Source organism: Sus scrofa, chromosome 13 (genome assembly GCF_054392235.1).
Source record: "Sus scrofa isolate SSC_HxYL_T2T_F1_AM1 chromosome 13, Sscrofa_HxYL_maternal_Yorkshire_Landrace_v2.0, whole genome shotgun sequence".
NCBI lineage: Eukaryota > Metazoa > Chordata > Mammalia > Artiodactyla > Suidae > Sus > Sus scrofa.
Genome location: NC_139395.1, coordinates 20,861,349 through 20,887,748, shown reverse-complemented (window position 1 = coordinate 20,887,748; position 26,400 = coordinate 20,861,349). Strand labels below are relative to the sequence as shown.

Genomic DNA, 26,400 nt, shown 5'->3' with positions numbered 1-26,400 from the left:
AACTCACAAAGACATGAAAATTCAGTTTTGACTTGGTTCTTAAGATTGAGAACATAAAAACATCAATGTTCCTTAAAAATCTGAAGGAGGTCCAAATTAGAGCTTTTAAAGTAAATTCTTGACTATTGACGGGCTCTCCTGACCTCCCCCAAGATATTTTTCCATTTCCCTAAAAGTAGAGCAAGTACTAAGATTTCTGAACTTGCCAAAAGAACTGTAGAAACTTACTTCTTTTTTTCTTTTTTTGTCTCTTTAGGGCCATACCCATGGCATATGCAAATTCCCAGGCTAGGGGTCAAAATCAGAGCTACTGCTGCTGACCAACGCCACAGCCATAGCCACATCCATAGTCACAGCAACACCAGATCTGAGCTGTGTCTGTGACCTACACCACAGCTCACAGCAACACTTGATCCTTAACCCACTGAGCGAGGCCAAGGATTGAACTTGCATCCTCATGGATACTAGTTGAGTTCATTACCACTAAGCCATGGCAAAAACTCCAGAAACTTAATTCTTAATGATTGTAGAATCCTTTGGAGGCATTTTCGATACAGTTTTTTTTAGGAAATCACCATATTTGTTGTTTAAAAAGTTATTCTGTTCTGGTGTATTTGAAAACAAACAAACAAAAAAAAAAAACCCTTAAAATAGAGCTGCTTTCTGGGAATTCCCTGGTGGCCTAGCGGGTTAAGGATATGGCATTGCACTGATGTGGCCCAGGTCACAGCTATGGCACAGGTTCAATCCCTGGCCTAGGAATTTTTGCTGCAGATACAACAAAACCAAAACGAAACAAAACAACCCAGTTGCTTTCTAAGGCCTAATTCCAAGGTCACAGGTAAAGATGTTGAACAGGACTGAGCTAGGGAAGAAACCATGTCATTAGATGCACAGCCTGGAAGGGAGCCATGAAAGAGTAAGTGATGGGGGGTGGAGGGGGGGGAGTTTCCATCATGGCACAGCGGAAATGAATCTGACTAGGAACCATGAGGTTGAGGGTTCAATCCCCGACCTCACTCAGTGAGTTAAGGATCTGGCATTGCCATGAGCTGTGGTGTAGGCTGCAGATGCAGCTCAGATCTGGTGTGGCTGTGGCGTAGGCTAGCTACAGCTCCAATTTGACCCCTAGCCTGGGAACCTCTGTATGTTGTGGGTGAGGCCCTAAAAAGATAAAAGACAAAAAAAAAAAAAAAAGAGTAAGTAGGAAACACTACCTGCCTCAGGGTACTTGTCCTTAATCTTTTTCTTTTTCTTTTCTCAGCCACAAAAGAATGAATGAGATGATGTGACTGGGTGGGAGATGGGGGCGTTGCAGGGATGTTGAGGTGAAGGAGTTGCAGTGGCATCACTGTTGTGATGGAAGGGAAAACAGGAACGCGAACCTAATGTACAGGTGCTAGATACTAGAACAGACCCAAGATCAATTAACTTTTAGATGCCAAACCTCAAACAGTTATGGAGAATTCGTTCACCTTTAAGTCTTAGAGAAGGAAAGAGAATTATTTTCTTTGAGGATAAACTGCAATATACAGAATATGCAGTGATCAAGAGAATCATAGTCATATATATAATTCCTTTGTTCTTAGGTGAATTTATTTAAATATCGGTCTAAATGTTCTATCGTTTTCTCATGAATCAAACATGGTGAACCGCTTACTTTAATGACTCGGAGTGTTCTTCTGCTGTGATATACATGTCCACACAGAGCTGGTACCTTTCTCCCCTGCCCCCTCTTCTCTAAATCCTTTATCTCTATGCAATATTTACAAATTGCGCAAAGAATTGAAAAATGAGAAGCTAAGTGTGCCATAGACACAATAGATCTACCTCCCAGTTTTAATTAAAAAGAAAAATAAAGTGGTTTGATTGATTGAACTATTCCCTGCTTTCTACACTTGGGCAAGTACAAGCTTTCACACACAGTCTGGCACAAAGTGAATAATCAATACATATTTAAATGAAGAAGATTTGCATAGGTCGGGTGGGGGGAAATTCCACAACCACGTGGTGGCTCAGGCTTGAAATAAAGCCGACCTGAGTTTGAAGGTTGACTCTGCTAGTTGTTCAGCTCTGCTGCCTGGGAACTTGACTTGCCCCAACTTCTGTTTCTTCATTTGTAAAATGAAAATGTGTGCAATACCGCATAAGGTTGCTGTGTGGAGTAAATGAGCTTATGTGTAAAACACGCTTATCAGAGAGACTGATACTTAATAACAGACCAATAAGTGGGAGGATAATGGCGATAACGACAGCAGTGATGCTAATCATGCCTGAATATAAGTTGTCAAAAATAATTTTGAAAAACCTCCAGAAGTTGAACAGAAAAACGCTCTATCTGTAATTCTCATTTCATGCCCATCAGCTTAAAAACTCTTAATAAATATTTTTTTAATCTACCATACTTTTGGCATTCTGCAAGGCAGCAGAGAGAAAATCATAAAAAGACAATACTGTCTTAAAGCAGTATGTATTCTTATGTGGGAGATAAGCACAGAAGTAAAAAATAATAATAAAGTAATGCCAGTGTAAGCAAGGCCTACCTCTTTCTTCGAGCCATAGTTCCGAATAAAATTTTTGTTAAGATAATCTAGGTACTAAGAAGTGGCATGGTTGGAGTTACCACTGCGGTGCAATGGGTTAAGGATCTGGTGTTTCTGCAGCTGTGGCACAGGTTGCAGCTAAAATGTGCTAGCCCAGGAACTTCCATAAGCCATGAGTGCAACCAAAAAAAAAAAAAGGGAAGCACGATTTACAATAGTACTTCTTTTTTGCAATTTGTCAAACTCAGGTAAGAAATCAAAATAATCCCAGTACTACAATGTAACAAACACTAGCACAAAAGGAAAATCTTTTTATCTAAAAACCCCTTTGATAGACAAGCAACTGTCTACAAAGTTCGAAGCCTTTCCTACTCCCTCCCACATGACTGAGAAAGGGGTTGCCTTGCTCAGATGACATTACTCCACCGTCACACTTTGAGTGCAAACACTGTCAAGTTCTTGTCCTCCTTCAGAATGAAGATCCTTCACCAGGGAGTGAGCAGAGAAAACTCACTCAGTTAACCACACCAACACACCAACACAGCAAAGTCACCTGTGAGCTCTTCTAGATTCTAAAACCTGTCTCAGCTTCTCATGCTATAAGAGGCCACCAGAAGCCATGTCTCACTATGGGTTAATGAGATAGTTCTCATTTTTCCTGTAAATTTGGCAATGGAAGCAATTAGCAGGTTTCCCTGCTCACTTCAAAAAGTGCACAGACACTTAATTTAAAAGTATACATGCAATCATTCAAGTGAATTTAGTGATCAGAGGAGACTTGTCATTCACAGCATCTTACTGCTGATAGGCTTATTTATTTATAGATTCAGCCACCGGATTTCTATGTGAAAAGTGAAGAAGAACTGAAAGAAATCTGTGTATCTCTGCCACTGGCATCAGCCCTCAACAAATGACAACTTGAAAAATATGTTACAATTGGTGATCATTAATTTTTCCCTGAATCTTAGTGTTTACCCCTCTAGACACTGAAAAATAAGCAGATATAAAGAAATAAGTGAATAAGAGCAAAAAGTATGAGCTACATCCTCCAAATAACCTAATTTAACTCAGAAAACTCTAGGCCAGTGAGGAAGTCTCTGAGAAAGCCAAGAAACTAGTTTCCTTAAAACTTAGTTTATTTATATGATGAAGTGTTCTAAAAAAGAAATTATTCATATGGCTGACAAAAATCTATATAATTTATAAAAACCAGTAAGTGGGAAAATTAGAACAAGTAAGCTAATTAAGAGGTCATGTGGCTAGGAATAGTAGCTTTCCTTAAAGTACATGCCATGAGGACTCGTACCCTTGCTAAAAGCAGCTGAATATTCCATTTTGAGTATCCTTAGGCCTGTTCATGAAAGGAAAACACAACCCATTTCACAACACTCCCCAAATCTCTTCCCTAGCTCACTCTCTGATATTGGAAAATGCTGTTACTTCTATAAGCCTAAGAAACTACTGTATTACATAAGATACTATGCTTCAGAAGCAATTAACATTTAATTGAAGCAATGCTAAATTATAAGTGTTTGTGTGTGTATATGGGCATGTGTGTATCTGTATGAGTGTATGTGATAGAGACAGAGTTTGAGGAACTGTTAAAGAAGAGAAACAAAGAAATGGGATGTTAAGAACACAGAAGATGAACTTTATCTAGGATCAGAATGGCTTTTCTTCAATATCCGTATCTGTGAAATGAGAATGATGCCATTTCTAAAGACATCACAGTAGGATGAACTGGCAGTTTGGGGTTAGTAGACGCAAACTATTACATTTAGAATGGATAAGCATTGAGATCCTATAGCAGGGAACTATATCCAATTTCTTGGGATAGACCATGATGGAAGATGGTATGAGAAAACGAATGTACATGTATGCATGACTGGGTCACTGTGGTACGGCAGAAATTGGCACAACAGTTAGCTATACTTTATTTTTTAAAAGGCCTAAATAAATAAAATGTCACAAAAATTATAGAATAAAATATTAATATGAAGTGATATAAGGAAGGAATATTGGATATGAAGTCACAACACATGGATATGAATCTCTTCCATGGATCTTTTTTTTTTTTTTTTTGTCTTTTTGTGTTTTTAAGGCCGCACCCGCAGCATATAGCGGTTCCCAGGCTAGGGATCTAACGGGAGCTGTAGCCACCAGCCTATGCCATAGTCACAGCAGTGTCAGATCCTAGCCGCGTTTGCGACGTACACCACTGCTCAGGGCAACACCAGATCCTCAATCCACTGAGCGAGGCCAGGGATCAAACCTGCAACCTCATGGTTCCTAGTCAGATTCGTTTCTGCCGAGCCACGACGGGAACTCTCCGTCCTCCATGGATCTCAAATGGAAATATATCCAAACTCTTTCCTGAACTAGTCAGGGACTTGTGAAAAATAAATGAGATGATATGCATGTTTTTGTAATAAAGCGTTTCTGTATGCTTTCATCAACATAACATAAAGCAAAAAATGAATGCTGAAATTCTATGACAAGAAAACAAAAGATGTGTATATACAATCTTTCAGTCATTAGAAAAATATCTACTGATCCTCGATAGGCTCCATAAGGTCCATTTTAGCCAGAGCTATCCATTTATTGGAGAACAAGGATGTGCTAGGTATCTTTGTGGTGTAACAGGATAATAAGCTCTATATTTCCTTTCCATTTCTGCTGACATCCTAAAATATTAGGTGTTAATGTCCCCACGTTACAAAAAGAGCTGAGAGACTATAGGCAAGACTTTTAAATGAGGTCAACAAAAACCCGTTTTGCACACTCATAACCCTTCATCCACACTGAATTTATAAAAGGGTGGGTGGTGGTTTCATGTGATAGAAAAGCCTTGGCTTTCACCTCTAACCCAGGAAATGGGTCTTCCATAATACAGTCAGAGAGTGTCCTCTGGAAATTCGCGGAAGCCAATTTAAAAAGCAAGCAATGGTGGCCAGTTAGCTGTTCTGCTGGTACAGTGAAGGCAGACTGGTATTGAACATGACCTGCGGAGAACATGAAGGAGTTCCCTACAGATTCCATGTAATCCGAGGTCCACAAGAGAAACAGCATGGGGCTGTCCAAGCTCCTGTACAAGAGGGGCCCCTGTAGGTCTGAAATGACCCCCTCGGAAGAAGCTGGAGGTGTACACTGGATGTCTTGCGCATGAGGAAAAAGTCGTAAGTTAGACATGAATGTAATCACCCAAACAACAGGTGATGAATGTCCTGGACGCTGTGTGTGTGTGGGAAGAGGTTTTAAGAACCCCAAAAAGCACATGCCATATTACAAAGAGCTGACCCCAAAACACATGCCCTATTCCAGAGATTTAACAATGAGACCGTATAGCCACCAACCAATCAGAACAGGGCAGCCACCAGTCATACAGGCTTCCATTGCCTGGCTGGAGCAGCACATATCAAAGGAAACTCAGCTTTGTTCCAAAATGCCAATGACAGCTTACAATAATATTTGTCAGCTGAAACCCTTTCTGCCCCATATTTCTCCTCTCTCCTCCAGGTTCAACCCTGGAAGAGCCTGACACTGCCTCAGGCTAGATGCCAAACTGGATCTCTGCTAGGGGAGGGGAAAAACTGTCATTGCAGAGGAAGTGAAAATTTTGACTATTACATCGCACTGGATCTTTTTAACCAAAGCTACAGTAACGGAAAGATCTTTGCATTATCCAACATTAACCCCAAACGTCACAGAACTTGACCTAGATTTCACCCAAGCAGAAGTAAAGGACTGGCACCATAACAATGGATTTGAACAGGCAGTAAGACTGGGGGGACAGGGCGGTAACTGAGTGAAACGGTTACAATTATATAATGTTTAGGTGACAGTTCTGATGTTCTCAAAATTTCTCTTCAGCTACAGAATTCATTCAAAAGAAAGCTGATGCAAAGCTCAATGTGTAAAACAGAGGATCCCAGAGTGGCTCTAGTTGGAGGAGGGTTGAGGAGGGGGAATAAGGAAGGCCAGATAAGTGCGAGGCCCCTGAGGGCACTGAAGGGCAGGTTAAAAGCCAGACCTGGGAGTTCCAGGTGTGGCTCAGTGGGTTATGAACCGACTAGAAACCCTGAGTATGCGGGTTCGATCCCTGGCCTTGTTCAGTGGATTAGGGATCCAGCGTTGCTGTGAGCTGTGGTGTAGGCCAGCAGCTGCAGCTCTGATTCGACCCTTAGCCCGGAAACTTCCATATGCTGCAGGTGCGGCTCTAAAAAGCAAAAATTGAAAAAAAGAAAAAAGAAACAAACAAACAAAAAAAAAAGTCAGCCCTGAGACAACCCTTTCAACTGATAAGCTTTTGAACTCATAATTACATTTTTAAATGCTTTTTATGAGATGAGAACTCAGCATCTCACAAGTTTTTCTGAGGAAACTCGTTAAGTACCTCCTTTAAACACTTCAGTGAAAGCTGTCACTCTTTATCTTCCATACTTGAAAATAATTGTTACATGACTGGGATTACACTTAAATACCCGAGGCAGCATATACCATCTTTCTAAGGCTGATACCTTGTAGGTCTGTTGACTCTTTGGGAGTGTTTCAGCACTTTTTCTCAAAGCATTTGTTCAGACAAATCATCTTAGCGCTTTACAGCCGCAAGTCCTGAGAGCACCCTCCATACATATTATAGATGAGAAAACTGGAGCTCAAAAACAAATACATGGAATGCTGCTCAGTAATAAAAAACTAATGAACTATTGATTAAATATATGCATCAACTTGGATGGATTCTCAGGAACATATGCTAAGTAAAAAAGTCAATCTCAAAAAGTACTTGTATTATTTTATGTACATAATGTTCTTGAAATGACAAAATGATAGAAATGGGGAATGGATTAGTAGCTGTGAGGGGATAGGGAGAAAGGTGGTTGTGACAATAAAGATACATCAATAAATAGGTATCTTTGTGATGCAATCATTCCCGTACCATGACCTCCTTAGTCGTTCCACAAATCTCCACGAGTGATAAAACTAAACACATACACAGAGACACACACACGAATGAGTATATGTGATATTGGTGAAATCTGAATAAGGTGGATGAATTGCATCAATACCACAATTAACACTCAATCTCTTCACTTGTAGCAGGGGAATAAAATTTCTGCCATGCCTGCTTCTGTGAGTGTAAAGAACAAATGGAAAAGACACTGTAACAGAGAAAATTAGTTAGTCTTATACACATACAACACAATATCCTGTAAATGAAGGATGCTAGATATAATTTCTCTGGCCGTTTATGGTTCATATTCCAACTCCACAGCTGAGCTGCTGTAAGCAGAGGTTCAATCCTAGTGTACTAAGAGTGGTCTTGTCACCTAGTGTCCAAGAGCACACATTAGTGATTTTGTTACACAAGCACTGTGGGGAAACTACTGAGGACTTAAATTTGTTTTAACGATTTTAAATATCCCTGTTGCTTTTCAGTTCAGTAGAGAGTTTAAATGTCATCACCATCTTTGACTTGACTTGCAAAGACAGCTATTGGTTTTCATGTTATTCCCAAGCCTACCAGGGTGTCTGTTGTATGATCGCATTCCAGCAAAACAATTTAACCAAATGTGGCTCCATGTAACTAGGAAAGTCTTTATCTTCCCGAAAACTTTAAATGATGCAGGCAATTTTTTGTATTTTGGAACTTCATTCATTCAACACATATCTGAAGTTCTATGTACAATGAACTGTGCTAGGAGCAAGGCACACATCTTCAACACAATAGAGATGATTGCCATCCTCTTGTAACTTCCATCCTAGCTAGCAGAAGTAGGCTGACTTGGGCAAAACACTATGCAAAAGTGTATTTTTTGTATGTGCAGTTTCTCATCATACAGAAGTATTAGGAACCTTTCTTTCGGTAACATTTTTATAAATTTCACAAGTAGCATCAAAGATTTTATGTCTATGGTATTCATTTTAAATGTTAACAGCACATGAGGAAATAAAAAAGCCATTTAAAGATAACAGGCTGTAATTTTACAAAGAAAATAAATACGGCTAATTTGTTTTTAAGAACAAACTTCTCATTTTTAAAACATGCCCTTCTCCAACAGACAGTATTAATAAGGCAAGTGAGATACCTCTTTGTTACGGACTCTAATCCTCTTTTGGCAAATAACTTTCTGTGCCCACTCACTGGAGGAGGGGCATTATTCCCATATGTATGTTTGTCCAGATTGACTTGGTTTAACCAATGAGATCTTGGCAAACATGTCAAGAAAAGTCTTTAAAAAGTCAGTTACTGGGCTGGCTTTGCGGTACCTTTGCCATCATCACAGAATAATGCTCATATCAGTATATGACAAGAGACATGGAGCAGAAATTGCCCCCAGGTCAGCTTTCCCAACCTAACCTAGACAGGAGCAGGGACTGCAGAAACTCTGCATGTACATGGAAGATGCCAGAACCCCCCAGCAAAGCCTAAACTGGATCATGGATCAGGTGGAGCCCCACCAGCCCACAAACGTGTAAGCTATAATCATCAGCAGATAACTCCCAAAGCAAACAAACCTGCATAACTGATGAAAAAACATTAATATGATTTGACTGTTAAAATAATAATTTTGTACAGTTAATTTCACTATCTTCATTGTCAATTTCACTTGTTTCTCAAGTCTCATCCAACTCAATAATTCAGATCAGTACAAGTAATAATATGCCAGAAAGGCTGCTCATCAAGAGGTTGAGACTGAGAAGACTGAACACAGAGTATGTGTCACCCCTAATGTCATGGCTATGATTCTACCCTTCCTTTACCACCCAGGAAGGCATGTGAGTACAATTCACATACAATAAATAGCACATATTCAGAATGTATAATGTGGTAAGTTTAACAGATGTATGAAGCCAAAACCCCATCACCACAATCAAGACAGGGACCTTATCCATCACCCCCAAACCCTTCCTCATGCTCCTTTGTAATCCCACCCTCTCCACCCACCTCTCATTCCTAAGCAACCATTGATTGGCCAGAAGCCCTTTTAAATGCAAGTTAGTATGACATTGTTCTATAGATAAAGCTAGACCTGTGGTACTCAGTGATCTCCAACACCAAGCGCCACGAGCCCTGAGATAACAAGAATCATTTTTGGTGATTTTTCAAATAAAGGAAGTAAATTCATGGATAATCTGCTAAGTATTGTTTAGAAACATTGATACTTTGCAACTTTCTGAGCTGAGTTCCCAAATGACATGTTCTTAAAAAGCAACATTAAAAAGCTGCTTGTGTCTCAAAGTGAAGTCAACCATGACCATAAGGATCTTGATCATATAAATCGAATGTCTTACAGTTTAGCTCCAATTTTTTTTTTGCTTTTTATTAAACAGAAACTGCTGTAGACAAAACAAGATGTATAAATTGCAGCTTCGCTATTTATAAAGTGTGTGACTTTTGTCAATTTATGCAACCTTTCCAGGATTCAACTTCCTTATCCACAAAGTAAGAAGAAAAAACATCTACCCTGCAGTATGGCACAGATTAAATAAACCAACATAGTGAAAATGCCAAACATAACATTGGGTTCATGGGTACTCATTAAATGTCAATTTTCTTCCTTATTTCTTCATTCAAAGTAAAATGAGTAAAGTTGAAGGAAAAACCCAAGTTTTGAAATTACAGGATGAGAGTAAGAGCCCTCGCATGTACTAGCTTTGAGAAAATACTGAGGCCCTCTAGGGTCCTCTGTCTCCTTGTCTCTAAAATAGGACAATGAAAATATTTAGGAGCAATCACAGGCCAAAAGAGGCCCAAGTCACTTCCATTCAAGGTATCTGGTATATTAAATTAAAGAGACAGTAAACAAGATGTTACATAAACCCATGAATATTGATTTTAATATTTATATTAACAATTAAAATTGGTATATAAAACTTTCCCCAACTTTATGACTCTATCTCAGAAGATAATATCAAAAGTAAATTATATTAAAAGTCTAAATTAAAGAAATTTGTATTTGGAGACCTGAGGCAGGTGAAAAAAGCCCATTTTAAAGAGCTCTGAAAGTCTCGTTGTTTGGTGAGCATAACACAGGATGACCTGGGGACTCCGATGAAAGTGAAAATAGGTATCAAAGAATAAAACTATACAGTGTTTTTTTCCTTCTCTTTTTTTTTTTTTTTCTTTTTACAGCTGTATCTGTGGCATGTGGAAGTTCCCAAGCTAGCAGGCTAATTGGAGCTGCAGCTGTGGCCTACACCACAGCCACAATGACACTGGATCAGAGACACATCTATGACCTACACTGCATCTTGTGGCAATGCCACATCCTTAACCCACTGAAGGAGGTCAGGGATCAAACCCATCTCCTCATGGATATTAATCAGATTCTTAAGCAGTTGAGCCACAACAGGAAGCCCTACATTCCCTTTCTTGTATTATCTTCCATTACTCAGGTTCATTACTGCTGAGCCACAATAGGAACTCCAAAGTATTTATTTTTTATTTTTGATGGGTCTTACTATATTAGTGAACTTACGACCTTTCTTTTTCACAAAACTATTTTGAAACATGAAATTATTTCTGTGAAATATTATCTATATATTACCAAGCACGATGTTTTTCATTTTATCTGTATATACTTGTCACATATTCGACTTACAAGCTGCCAGTATTATTCTAAAGAATCTTTTTTTATCTATATATTATTTTTTTATAAAGTTGCCTGTAATTTTCCTCAATGGTGCATCTATGGTTAATAAATTTGAAATTGTGGGCATCTTCAATTAACTGTTTACTATAGGCCACGAAAAATTTTACCTGAAAAAAATACTCTGTGGTTGGTAAAATAGCTTGCAGGCACATGATAAATTTTGCTCACCAGAGGATATTCTCAATTCCACTTTCCACCAAAATTTTGCTATATTGAGAATATCTCAATTATATGTTTGATGTTGAAAAGTATAAATTTTCAGTCCAAATATCTCATTGGTCTTCTCATTTTTCTTTATTCACAGTATTTACCTTCAAAAATTTCTATAATACACAAAATTTGGCATAAAAGGTGTCTCTATGATTCTTCTTAGTGTTTTGCCAAATGTGGGTGCTGAAAAATCAAAGACCTTTTCAACTGCATTCAATTTGAGCAATGAATACACATTTATCTAATTAAAAATATAAGCTCCATTAAAAGAGTCTTCCAAGTTGAATATTCCAAAGGAAAATTCTTAAATTTCAACATTAAATCTAGTACATAGTTTGAGCTGTTATGTTTAATTTTTCCCCACATTTCAATGTGTTCCTGTCCTTAAGTTTTGTTACAGTACTTGCTGGCCACTAAAATGAAATTTTTTTGTACTCGGTTTATTAAATACTTTTATTAAATATTTCCAGGTGATTTCAAACAAAATGGAAAGAAAATATAAAAGGTCACTCAGAAAAGACTAATAACTGTCAAACACTTAGATTGTTTACCAAGCATTCATTCAAATGCTCAGACTTTTTAAAACTCTGACAATGGCCGTAAAAGAAAAACCATGTACTGCCATGCCAAATGTTTCTGTATTTAACAAATATCATGTAGTGTAGCTTCTGTAACTAATTATTCACATATAAACTTATTTGAATATGTTCATACAAACAGTAATTTTGACTATTACAGCCTCTATAGTGATTGATAGAACACACCCGTTTTTTAGACACAAAAATATACTATGCATACACGACAGCCAAGTCCAAGCACATTTCTTTCTTCTTTATATATCTTTAAATTTAATAAACATTGTCTTTACTGTGACACTGTGCTCTATCAGAAGTTACATTTTTCCTGTCACCACAAAGCAAGTAACTTTATTTTTAATGATCCATTTAACTGAATTTACAAGAACATTTAAAATAATACGTGATTTACCTTCTGTAAATTAACCTTTGGAAAGCTTTGCTTATATCCACGTATTTGATGCAAAACCTCAAGCATTATTCAAATTAATTGATTTTCCATAGAAAATCCTGATGGTATCAATACTTGCTCAGTTCTACTATGAACGAATACACTAACCACCGCTGCTTCATTTTTTTTACATGTGCCAAAAACCTCAAAATCAAAACAATAAAACAGAACTACTGACACATGCAAAAAAAATTAACTGCAAAAGCATTATGCTAAGTGAAGGAAGCCAGCTCCTCACCCCACCCCACCCCCCCAAAAATTCTACATATGGTATGATTTCGTTAACCTTACATCCTAGAAAAGGCAAAACAACAGGGACAGAAAACCCATTAGTTGTCCCTAAGGACTGGAGTGGGAAGAGTGTATTGACCTTAGCGGGGGAAAGGGGAGATACTGTTCTAAATCTTGATTGTGGTGGGGGTTTTATTTTCAAAATAAAACATTTTCAAAATTCACTGAACTATACACTTAAATGGGGAGATTTTACTGTATGTAAATTATACCATTATAAACCTCAACAAAAGAGGAAGAATGAATGAATGAATGAAATTCATTTATATGGTAAGTCCCTTGATCTAAACGAAAACTCATGCTGTAACTGAGAAGAACAAACTTGATTCCTTATATGATCTATTCCTTTATTTGGAACCCTTGTGCACACATTGCCTATGCTTAGTCATGCTGGCTCTGCACCTTTGTAAAAGAATGTTGCCTATGGCCTGAAATATATATGACAGCCCATTCTCAAGGCTCTGACCTTTAAAGGTGTAACACTTTTCCATTCATACAGAGATGAAAAGTTGCAGAGCAGAAATTAACAATTGTCTTGTTGGAGTTTTAGAGAAACATTATGAGCAGAGGACCTACTTAGACAGCTGCAGGAACAAAGGGTTCCCGTACCAAGAAGTTTGCAAAAATCAGCCACAACCCTCTAGAAAGAAGTCTGAATTCTATGTTGGGTGAGATCATTATTTGGGACACCAATCCACCATCTCCTAGGCTGGCTTTCAGAATCAAGTCACAATTCACCCCATCTCTCGATTTATTAGCCTGTTGTACAGCAAATGGTATGAGTTTGGACTCAGTAACAATGCTACATGGAGCAATGAGTCCAAGACACTTCCTGTGGATGAATCATCATTTGCAAGCATAGTCTTCTTTTCTTTTTTTCACTTTTTTTAGGGCCACATCTGCGGCACATGGAGGTTCCCAGGCTAGGGGTCCAATCGGAGCTACAGCTACCAGCCTATGCCACAGCTACAGCAATGTCTGATCTGAGCCGCATCTGCAACCTATGGCTCATAGCAACGCCAGAACCTTAACCCACTGAGCGAGGCCAGGTATCAAACTGGCAATCTCATGGTTCCTAGTCGGATTAGTTGATGCTGCACCACGATGGGAACGCCAACATAGTCTTCTTAAATCAGCCACTAATTTTTTGAAAAACATGCTTATGCTTATTCAGCAGATTTGCGGCTTATGATTTTTTTTCATTTTTTTCATTAGAGTATAATGGATTTACAGTGTTGTGTTAATTTCTGTTCTACAGCATAGTGACCTAGTCATACATATATTTACATTCTTTTCCTCATATTTTCTTCCATCATGGTCTCTCTCAAGAAAGGCTTCTGATTTCACGTTATTTTTTTTTTTTGTCTTTTTACGGCCACACCCACAGCATATGGAGGCTCCCAGGCTAGGGGTCGAATAGGAGCTCTAGCCACTGGCCCACACCACAGCCACAGCAATGCCAGATCTGAGCCGCGTCTGTGACCTACATCACAGCTCATGGCAATGCCGGATCCTTAACCCACTGAGTGAGGCCAGGGATCGAACCTGCTTCCTTATAGGTACTAGTCAGATTTGTTTCTGTTGAGCCACAATGGGAACTGCAGGCTTTTGATTTTAATGTGGTCAGTGATATTGCCTCACTATGGGCACCCAAGATAGATAAAATATCAGCATTTTCTTCCAATTACACATTCATCAACTTTCTTAAGTAATGGGGATTCAACACTTCATCAAATGCATTTTTCATATTTGTGAGGTTATCAAAGCCAAAAAAAAATCCATTGATATATAGTCATGTGCACTTAAGCTGCTCATGTCTCCTACTGAGCCACTAACTTGCGACCTGGTAACATCATCCATCTTGCCAGCCATGGTGTTACTGGCTGGTATACAATGTACGTGTTGTTCTAGAAAAAAATATACATATATATTTGAATCTGGAAAAAGGTTATAAAAGATATATATTATTGCTGGGCATCTTTCAGATTTAAGGACACATTAAAGTAAGAACTATATTCACTCCTAGGCATCTGAGACACTACGAGAAAACACCATAGCCAAAGCTGTGAGAACTAACTGGAGATCTACCAGCCCACCTTGGCTTTTCAAAAATGTAATAATTAATGATAATAATTTATTCAAATAAAATCTGGCACAAATTCTAAACCCAATGAAACTACATTATAATTGGTACAAATATGGATATGTGGTTGCCTGTTCCCCCACCAAAAATCTAAAAATACACACACACAAAAAAGAAAATAAGGCAGTTCCCACTATGGCACAAAGAGATCATTGGCATCTCTGCAGTGCCAGGGCACAGGTTCGATCCTTGGCCTGGTGCAGTGGGTTAAAGTATTCGACGTTGCTGCAGCTGCACTAGAGGTTGCAACTACAGCTCAGATTTGGATCTGGACCTGATCCCTGGCCCAGGGACTCCATATGCCACAGGGTGGCCAATGAATAAATAAATAAATAAAAGACCATTACCAAAAGAAGATTATTAAAATTCTAAATAAAACTTTAGCAAGTAAAAATCTAAAAAAAATAATTAGATAAAACATTAACAAGTAAAATCCAGCAACATGCCAACTTACTGAAAGAATGCAAGGATAGTTGAATATAATAAAACATGTCAAAAGAATCTATTATATTAATTGATTCAATAAGAAATATAGTTACTTGATGGATGATGAAAAGAACTGATAAAATTGCTTATTAAAATAGGGATATATGACAAAATCTCTTTATAATGAAATATTTCTCAAACTAAAAATTCGAGAAATACTTATTAGAAAAACACTGAACTAATTCTCATTAAGGTCAGGAACAAGAAGGATATTCTTTATCTTCACCATTTTTATAGTATTAATAAAACTAAACCAAAGAAATGGGAGGAAACTGAGGACAAAAAGTAAGAGTTGTGAAAACTGGAAACAAGAAAGAAAAATATTTATTACTTGAGGACGATAGTATATTTTTTAACCATGAAAGCTCCCCAAAAGACAACTGTAACATTATTACAAAGAATAGTAGAAACTCAACAAACTGGCTGGTTAGAAACATAATAAAACATAGGAATCAACACCTTCAAATAAACAAACATGATTTAATTAGGAAAACAAAACAGTGGAAGAAAAAAATCCATAGTATATAGCAACTACAAACATGAAATTACTAGGAATCAAATAAACCAGAAATGCACAAGAGATTTATTGAGAATTCCCTAAAAAGATATAAATGGCAGAAATACATAGCAAATTTTGGGATATGAATTTTCAACATTATAAAAATATCATTTTTCCTGTAGGAGATTCCATTAAAAATACCATCAAGGCTTTTTCCCACTAGATTCTTAAGTTCCTGTGGACTTCCAAATAAGTATGATTATCCAAGTAAACTTTCTGGGGGAAAAGTAGAATGGAATGAGTTTCAACACATATCATAAAACATCTATAATTAAAACTGTAGAACTAACATATGAAGAAAAAAGACAGATGAATGTAATAGGATAGCAAGTCAAAAAACAAAGAATTACACATGGAAATATAGAATATGATAAACATGGAGTTCCCGTCGTGGCGCAGTGGTTAACGAATCCGACTAGGAACCATGAGGTTGTGGGTTCGGTCCCTGCCCTTGCTCAGTGGGTTAAGGATCCGGCGTTGCCGTGAGCTGTGGTGTAGGTTGCAGACGCGGCTCGGATCCCGCGTTGCTGTGGCTCTGGCGTAGGCCGGTGGCTACAGCTCCGATTCGACCCCTTGCCTGGGAACCTCCATATGCCGTGGGAGCGGCCCAAGAAATAGCAACAATAACAACAACAACAACAACAACAACAAAAAAAGACAAAAAAAAAAAAAAAAAAAAAGAATATGATAAACAGACATTTCAAATCAGCATGAAAAATGATTAAATTGTCAGAAAAATGGATGGGAATCTAGAGAAAAATCTTGATTTCCTACATCATACTCAATAGATCAAATCATGGAACTTATTAATAGAGGTGAAAAAGTTAATATACAAAATAAAACTATGGTAGAACACATAGGATGTATTTTTTAAAATAATTTCAGAATGGAAAACATCTCTATGTTTGTATGATACAAAACACAGAAATCATAAGATAACTGATTAATTCATCTGCACAAAAACTGTAATTTTAAACCCTACCAAACTTGGGGGAAACATACAATTCACATCACCAATAAAGTGTTCACTTTATTATTATAAAAAGACCTCAGAGATGTCAAAAAGAGAATGCCAACAATTTAATTAATAAAAGGCAATGAACATGTAAAGGTAATACCCAGGAAAGGAAATTTAAATAGACCTTAAATACATTAAATACTGCTCAATTTCACAGTAAAATAAATGTACAATGAAAATTATAATAGGAAGCCACTTTTTATCTATTAGTTCAAAAGTAATTCAAGTGATGGGATAAAAGAAAGAATATACTGAAATGCTATACAAATATTAGCTATTATTACTCTTTTTCAAATAGGTTTATAACTTTTATTCAAACCAAAACTCATAATACAATACAAAAGCTCCAGTCCCAAGACATTCATTCTTCTCCACAATTCATGGAATCACAGTAGAAACATTTATTTCCTTATAAGGTCAAAAGTATGCTCAATTTAATTTTCTACATTATTCTCTCCATTGAAGGAAGAGCCAGAACAGGACACTTAAGGACAAGGCTACTTCCTGTCAAAGTGGGTATTTGACATTTTGATAACATCTGAACTTCTTACGTGGATCTTTTTTTTTCCCTAGAAAATTAAATAAAACATGGAAAGACTGATAAATGCTCTGGTCTCAGTTCCCTCTAGTTTAATAACTAGCATAAGAAACTCATTTTGGCTGACAGGTACAATAAGGAAATCTTTCCAAAAGACTTATTAGAACAAAAGAAAACAGAAAAAGGGGGAAAAGGAGCTTTAGATTAGATTTGAGAGTTAGAGAGCTAGGTATCCTTATTCATTGTGGAGAAGAGGAAAATGATGGCTGTTAAAAGATGCCAACAGCACCTGACACTGGAGAATATATTTCTCCCAATCAAAGAAGGCTCAAAATGGGTAGAGGAATTTTCTCTGTAAGACAATAAGAAGGTAAAAATACAAAATGATGTCATTATAACAGGCATGAGAATTTGAATATCATCTGTTGAAAGATGAGCCTGACAACAAAAAAATCCCAAGGAAGTTCTAAAGTCAGCAAATTCTAGCACCAAAATCTAGTGGGTTTATTTAAAAAAAAAAAAAATGGATAGTACATTTTCTTTGATGAGCAAAGTGACTTTGCACAGTGAGTACATTTAGTAGTTCCATATATGATTCTTAAATACCCATGTGGTAAAGTTCTTTACAAGATAAAGAATTCATCTTCAAAAGAATGAAACCAAATAATTCCCTCCTTCCTCATCCTTCTTCTTTCTTCTCCTTTTTCCTTCTTTCTTCCTTTTTAGTTTTTAATAAACTTGGAATGAAGTTTAAAGAAAGAAAATTATTTAACCCAGTCAATCTGAATACACACGTGTATAGTGGAGAGTTTCTTAAATCTGAAAAGTGATTAGAGACAAAAGAAAAAGATGGAAAACATACTGTTTCAAAACAGCCCACATGTTTTCTGGTACCCTAGTGGGTTAAGGATCAGGCATTGATTGTCACTGCCATGGCTCCAGTTGCTGCTATGGCTCAGGTTCAATTCCTAGCCCCCTGGCCCAGGAATTTCAGCATGCCACAGGTGTGGTCAAAAAATTTTAAAAATAGGAATTGCCATCATGGCACAGCAGGAGCAAATCTGACTAGGCCATAAGGACGCAGGTTCAATCCCTGGCCTCACTCAGTGGGTTAAGGATCCTGCACTGCCTTGAGCTGTGGTGTAGGTCACAGACGAGGCTCAGATCTGGTGTTGCTGTGGCTGTGGTGCAAGCCAGTGGCTACAGCTCCAGTTCCACCCCTAGCCTAGGAATCTCCATATGCCATGGGTGTGGCCCTAAAAGACAAAAAAAAAAATTTTTTTTTTTAAATAAAACAAAATGGTCCACATAGCTGGCCCAGTAACAAGAGTGGTTAAGAAGGTAAATACAGTGGAAACTGCTCAAGTCAACTTAGAGTACAAGGACCTGTCTTGGGCCCCTTGCAAATGCCACATTTGTGGACTGGCTTACCCTCCAGTTCAGATTAAGATACCAGTATATAGACCAATAGACCCCAGGTGACCTTTCTGGAAAGAGGGAGCACCCTGTCAAGAGACTAGAATTATGAAGATTCTGACCACACAGCTGACAAAACACATCCCAGGCTAGGTTTACTCCTATACCTTTAATAAATATAAATAAACAAAAGCCCTCCCTCCAGTGACCTGGGTCTTACATGCACAAAGATTTCAGACACAAACTTGGCAGAGTTTAAATACAGAGACTGTGCTCAATAAACCTGTTTCACAGAAGAACAGACGTGAGAATGTTAGGCTTTGTATAACAGTACAGCAATGGGACAGCGCCCTTAGTAGACAGAATTCTAAGCCAGCTTCCAAGATTCCCAGCTCCTTGTATACACACCCCATCTAATACCTTCCCCTCGAGTTTGCACAGGAGGTATGATTTTAAAAGGAATTTACAGATGTAATTAAGACACAAAATCAGTAGACTTTGAGTTCACCAAGGGGGAAATTTTCCTGGGTGATCCTGAGGGAGGGGAGCTAGCTCCTAGAGGAAGGCACTCCTGCTGTTCTTGAAGAAGTAGCTGTTCTGGTATGAGAGCTCTTGGGGTCAGGAGCAGGAAGGGAGCCTCCAGTTGCTAAGAAAAGTCCTTGCCTGGATATCTAGCTTACAGGAAATGTGAGATTAAGCCACTGACTGTATGGTAATTTACTACACAGAAATAGAAAACTAGCACAGGAACTCTCTCTCTAAACATAAAGAATAGGGATAAAAGAGACTGCTCGCGGCATGTAAAAAATAAAAGTCTTTATAACTTTCCTTTTGTGGGGAGCTATCTATGGAGTGCTAGGTACTTCCTTGAACGTTTCAGGTTACAGGCTTCTACAGACAGACTCATACATAAGGGAGCTCATTCTTTTTTATTGGCTAGATGCCTTTGATGATACTCTCCAAACTACAACCCAGCAAAGACTTAGGAAGTCCCCATGGCCTCCAGAATTAGGTACATACCTTTCTCTCTATGCTTCTAATGTTAAGAGGTCTACGTACCTTGAAGAAGGCATGAAGAGGAAAAGAAAAAGAAAAACCATGGGGAATTGCCTCTGTAAAGGAAACATTTCAATTTAACACATTTTCTTGGACCGTTTTGGACAAGCTATATACCAATACATAAAACATATGCAAATATGAATAGATTTCTAAACCAGCTTTATTTCTGAATACTCTGACTGGAATCTCCTTGATAAAGTCCACTCAGCTACAACCTTCCTTTAGAGTTTAGATCTTGTCTCACTAACCCCAAAGGGAAAGAAGTGTTCTGGCCAAATTTTGATCTGACTGGAAAATGTAGGCTAATGCACCATTATGTTTGAAAATAGACACTTTCCTTTGAAAGTTTTACCTCCTCAAAAAAAAAAAAAAAAAAAAAAGTGTTTTTCTCAAATGGTACCCTGTGGCAAATAGCTGTACTGAAAAACTGGTTTTTAAAATATGTACTTATGTGTTTTGTTATTATACTTTCCCTTTGTTCAGATTAATATTCATATACTTAAAGCAAAAATCCACTCAGAAAAGATTTTTTTTAAGTGCATTAAACATATAAAAGAAGAAACTATGAAGGAATAAACCATACACAGATAATAATGGTAAGATAGTGTGTGTGTGTCTGTGCGTGTGTTTAAGTGTTTCAAGTGAGAAGTATGGCTACATATAATGAGTCAAAGTAATTAATTGGAGTTTATTTGTCTCCCCCTAAATGGGATATTCATATTCAATATGTACAAGGTTCTTAGCTTTTCTAAGTCTCACTCACATTCAATTAAATGCAAACCATGAGAACATATTTCAAGAGTAAATATATTTTAGGGTAGTCTTATATAAAAAGATTTGTATTTTATTATTATTATTATTATTTTTGGTCTTTTTGCCATTTCTTGGGCTGCTCCTGCAGCATATGGGAGTTTCCCAGGCTAGGGGTCTAATCGGAGCTGTAGCTGCCAGCCTACGCCAGAGCCTCAGCAACACGGGATCCGAGCCGCGTCTGCAACCTACACCACAGCTCATGGCAACGCCGGATCATTAACCCACTAAGCAAGGGCAGGGATCGAACCCGCAACCTCATGGTTCCTAGTTGGATTTGTTAACCACTGCGCCACGACGGGAACTCTCAAAAGATTTGTATTTTACAACAGTTTTTAAAAAATTTTATTGAATATGAGAAAAAAATGCAATTAATGGGTCACTATTGTCTTTCAATTCTGAGAGTTCATTCCTTAAATATTAAAAAGAAAAAATATCCTATTATGTAAAATAAAGTATCACTGGGTGATAAAATATATTATTAACCTCTTTTATGTTGCCTGTGAAAATATCTCAACTGATAAATTAGTAAGATTATGTTATAGGCTTTTGTTGTCATATATTTACTCTTTCCTATGAAAATTTTTAGATGATGTTTTATGATTTATTATTTTCTATTACAGCATTAAATCAATAAAGCTAATAATAATACTGCCTCATAATTAAGTTAGCAAGGTGGTTTTCTATGGTTATTGTTTGCTGTCTTATTTTTTCAAGAGAATTGTCCAAAATAAAACAAAATAAGAAACCAACAAGACTATAAAATATACCTTACAATAAGGCAGAAAATGCACGAAGTAAACAAATTACATTTTGAGTATAATAATATCATTCACTCTCTAGTATAATTTTTATTTGGATGGATGGCAATTTTGCAAACTTAAAACTTGCCAATAGTTTTATCTTGCACAAGAAAATATGACTTCTATAAAAAAAATCAAGAGAAAGAAGGATGAACACAGGAAAAGAGTTTCAGGGATAGTAATTATACTTAATAAAACTGAGTCAACACATAAAGGATAGATATACTAAATATTTAGTAGGGAATATGGTATGCCACGATGTGAGATACAGCAAAAATTGTGGCTAAAATTTGCTTAGGGTATTTTTTTGTCAGTTCCAGATTATTCAGGTTATTTTGCAATTCAAATGAAAAGCAAATGAGAAAATACAATATTCTTTCCTTGAGTAGGATTTGTTGGGACGAAGGATATTCATTAAATGTTCCCAACAACATCTTGCCAAAGGAAAGCTTCACGTTAGTCATTACCTTGACATCTGCTGCCCTGATTTTCAGACCGATTTCATACAAAGTAATTCCCTCCAGGAATCCCACAGACCCTTGGAGTCCCGACCAAGCATGCTCCCCAACAGTTTTAGTTTTTGCTATTATCTAAATGCAGGTTATGTGATGATGATCTTCCCAAAAAAGGATTTAAAACTTCTAACCTTCCATTTCATTCCCATTAATGTGTAGTTAAGACAGAAAAAGAGCTTCACAAGCACACCCTTCTTTCTCTACACACCCTCTGTTTATCAAATGTCCTAGGGAAAGAGGCAAAGGTATCTTCATACAGGTGACCCAAAGCCCCTCTCATTAGCAACTGATATGTAAATATATTCCTGCCGTAGTACCCAGGGCTATGCTAGGATAATTCACTACACACTGCACTCCATTCAACTTTAAGCGACAATGAGATAAGCAACTACCTTTTACCAATTAGCTCTTTTTCAATAATGCATTTGTGGTCAATGTTAAAAGTCTTTGGAATTGCGATTGGCAACTTCAAGAACAAACACCCACATAAACTGATCAGTGCCTAAGATCATAAACAGTAGTGCCCACAGTCATGAGTGAAGATCCTACTGCTCATTTTGGGTAGTGGTCCAGTGGTGGGTGGGTTGGCACTGGCAGGGATTTGAAGTTCTATTATATTGTCTCATTATTACCTAGGGAAGACAGATAAATAATAGCACTGCACTTCACTCATACTGTTTGACACACCTAGAACATAAAAAGGGAGGGAAAGGCTAAAGACAAAGATAAAAACACTGGAAACAATGTTCACACCAACTATCCTGAGTAGGCTGGATGTTAAAAATAAAAACTGAACAAAATCCAGTAAATACTTCATTTCTCCCTCATATAAACTCTTCCAACTCTTCCTGAAGCGCAAAAAGTCCTGGATTTACTTCCCCCTTAATAAGATTGTGTGTCCAGACTACTGGAGTGAAAGTAGAGTTAGATGTGCTCTCCCACATCAGCTCCAAGAAATATGCCATCTCCTAAAAAACCATGATACCTGAAGCACTGAACAAACCTTTAGAACGAATGAGTTTCTGAGTCTTGTGTAACAGGCAAAAAAGGAAAGATAGCAGGCAGAAGAAACAGAAGTTAAGAGAAAGATGTGAATATTCATAGTGAAACCAATTGACAGCTTTTGCTGAGGGTGAAAGTACAGACTCCTAAGTACAGGGTGAAAGCCTGTTGGGAAAACCAGCTGGCTCAGGAAGAGGGGAGTTTGAAAAGCCTGGGAGGGAATGAGGACCTGACCGTGGTCCTGAAAGAGAACTTGGCAGATGCATCCCAACAGTCTCTAAGAATGGACACACCATATCTCTGTTTTTAATTAAATGTCCAATGACATTCGCCCTCAAAAATATACGTTGAAAATTTCTCTTATGATCAAATCAGCCGTTATAACGCCCAGTTTCTCCTTCCCCAACGGGCTCTCCTAGAGTGTTAGGATAATTCCGGATTGAGAGGTATGCTATTCTACCTAAGAAGCAGGAATCAGGATTCTGACAAACTCACAAGGCTCAAAATTCTTTAGAAAGCTCTCACTTGACAATCTTGATTCTAGTGGCATTTCTTAAACTCACATGGGATTATGTCTATACAAAAGACCTCACGGAATGAAGCTCCATGGACGAAGAATATGCCAAACTCCCCCCATAACTGAGGGAGCCTTGAAACTCTAGAAGGATAAACTGGCAATTCACCAATATGGACAATTCCCACTATCATCTCATAAAATTCATAAAAAACAATTCCTTAAAAAAGTACCTTAATACAGGTCCCACAGGGAACAAGGGCGTCTGTTTTTCTTTGGGCTCTTTTTCAGCCCTTAAGAACCCAAGAGTCAAGGGGGCCAACTACCCCGAAGTGTTAACACTACCATGAGAAGGAGAAAAAAAAAATTCTCTGCACAAAAGACCCCTCAGCAGGAACAGAAGGAAATAAAATACACCCCGAAAAAGCAAAAAGAAGGGTGAGGACGAAAGTAATTTATATGAGAAAAATTATCCAAAACAAAAACAAAAACAAAAACAAAAAACCCCATGCAACTCATCGAAGTGCCAGACTTACGCGTTCCGTCAAAACGGGTGGCGATGGTGTCCAGGAAGGTGTTTTGGGGCGCCAGTAATCCTTTCATAACCGGCATTTTTCCAGCGTGGTGTGAAATTCTCCATCAAAGTTTGTCCAGAAGGATGGTTCGAGAGGAAAGTGCCAAGAAGGGAGAAGGGGAGCGTGATGACGGCAGGGGAGGGGGGCCCAGCGCGGCGGTGGGGCCGCACGAGAGAAGGGGGAGGATGGAAGGAGCCAGGGAGCGGGTTCCAGCCGCCGCGGCTCGGGCAGGAGCAGCCCCGAGAGCGCTCTCGGAGCCCGCACCTCACCTCCAGGCTCAGCCCCGCGCAGGCTCCCTCTCCCGCCCCCGCCACCTCCGCCAGCTCCGAGAACCCCCCCACCGTCCCTTCGTGGGCGGCAGATCCTGCCAAGCGCCGTCGTTCAGTCTCGCCCCCTACCCCGCCCGGGAAGAGCCTGCGGTGGCCCGGGGCGCCGCGCCCTGACCTCAGGCGCCGGGGTCGCGGAGGGCGGTGCAGTAGGCTGGGCGAGGCTCTGAAGCGCGGAACCTTTTCGTCTCCTAGGGGCGCTAGGAAACGCGAGCGAACACAACTCCCACCCCCCGGGAGCCGGTGAACAAAGACCCCTTTGTTCCCGCTTTGTCCCTTTCCCGGGGAGACCAGAGTCCCGTGGGTGTGGTATTGGAGAAGGGGAGGAGACAGGTCCGCCAGGTACCCGGCCGCCCTAGAACTTGGGAGAGGGGACAGCCCCCGTTGTTGTCCGTGGGAGCAAAGGCAGGCTATCACCCCCGGGGGAGGCGGCCCCCTTCGGGCGCATCTACCGCGGTGAGTGCCCAGGACCGGAGCAGGGCACCCTGTAGTTAGCTGCGCGGCTCCTCCCCAGTCACTGGGTCTTTCAATCCGGTAACCGATGCAAATCTCCAGAGTCTTTCCACTTCCCCACCCTGGGCTCCGACAGGGGTGCTTCAGTCCCTCTCCCCAAATTACTATCGGTGTCTCCAAGCCATTCTAAACTAAAAGAAAATCATAATGATAGCTTTTTCTATGGACAATGAATGGTTTTCCACTCTCTGGTGAAATGTGAATAAAACCTTCCTAGAAAAGTTTGCTGTTGCTATTGATTTGAAAAATACAATGTACATCAAACCAGTAAGATTGCCTGGTAAAGAGAACTGCAGCACAAAGTAGCCTCGCCTGCTACTCTCCTCCCTCCCAGCCTGGCTCCTCCAGGTTGAAAGCCTGGCCGAGTCCCCAGAAGGGCCAGAGTATGGGAAAACGAAAGTGGTCTCTCCCCGTCCTGTCCCCTCGCTCTTCCGGGGACTCCCTCTCCACCTATGCCCAAACCTGCTGCTGGGAGTGGAGGACCTTCAGAGCCGGGAGTCTCCAGAAAACTGAGAAGGGAAGGCTGATGTAGGAGGAAAGTTGAGACCCCAGGCGTGGAAAAACAAACGTAAGCCCAGGTGCCCGCGCACCCGGAAGGAGAGAATGCGGGAAGCGAACAGGTGAGTAAGCCGGGGCGGGGGGCAACCGTGTCCGTGCCTCTGGGAAGCTGGGGCGCGGAGAAAGGCAAGGCGAAAGCGCCAGCCCGCCACTATGATAGGAGCGGGGGGGGGGGGGTTAGAGTCTCCCGACTGGTGGGCTTTGGGGGGACCCTGGCGGTGTCGTCACAGCCCAGGGCTCACCGGAGGGCGGGGGTATCGATGGGGAGGGACGCGTCTCCCTCTCCCCGCCCCCGGTTTTCTGTTCTGGTGATGCACTTCCTGCGACCGAGGATTCCCTTTGTGTTGAAATTCAAGAAGATCCGGCCTCCGCACCGGGCTGGGGGGGGATTCCTGAGTGGGCGGAGCGGGGCTGCGGAGGCCTGGCGGAAGGCTCGGGGTCTATCGCCTCGAAGCACTCCGCACCTGCCCACTCCTGCTACCCCCCACAAGGCACCTCTCCCCATCCTTCCGTCCCGAACCTGCCAGCTGCACTTGGCGGAAACTGAGCTCCGGAGTGTGGTGTCCCCCCAGCGGCGCACCGGGCAAACTGCGGGTGGCTTGGCGTGTCTCCTCAGGCCGAGCGAGGAAGAGAGCGATTAGGGGGTCCCTGCCGTTGTGGGCGGCGCATCAGGTTCTAGAAAACCCAGACTACTGCTGTCAGTTTTTAAATCAGAAAAACGCCTCCTTTGATGTGACTTGAAATTAATCATGAAAAAATATGAGGTGTAAATGACGTTTCGGGTTCATAAAATTTGCACAGTAGCAGTGTGTGTGTAAAAACTGTCTTTGTCGTGGGCTTC

At 39.6% G+C, this 26,400-nt stretch overlaps 1 protein-coding gene across 9 annotated transcripts in view; it reads right to left on the bottom strand.

Moving 5' to 3' along the window:
• Nucleotides 1-24,714, bottom strand: part of KCNH8 (potassium voltage-gated channel subfamily H member 8) — a 447,861-nt gene extending 423,147 nt beyond the window's left edge. For all 9 annotated transcript variants that reach the window (XR_014824095.1, XR_014824098.1, XR_014824099.1 and 6 more), the window contains exon 1: nt 24,124-24,714. Coding sequence is in view for 5 of the 9 variants with exons in the window: in XM_084989953.1 (XP_084846079.1) it covers nt 24,124-24,199 (76 nt within the window). In the remaining 4 variants the exon portion in view is untranslated. The remainder of the gene's footprint in view (nt 1-24,123) is intronic.
• Nucleotides 24,715-26,400: the final 1,686 nt, after the last annotated feature.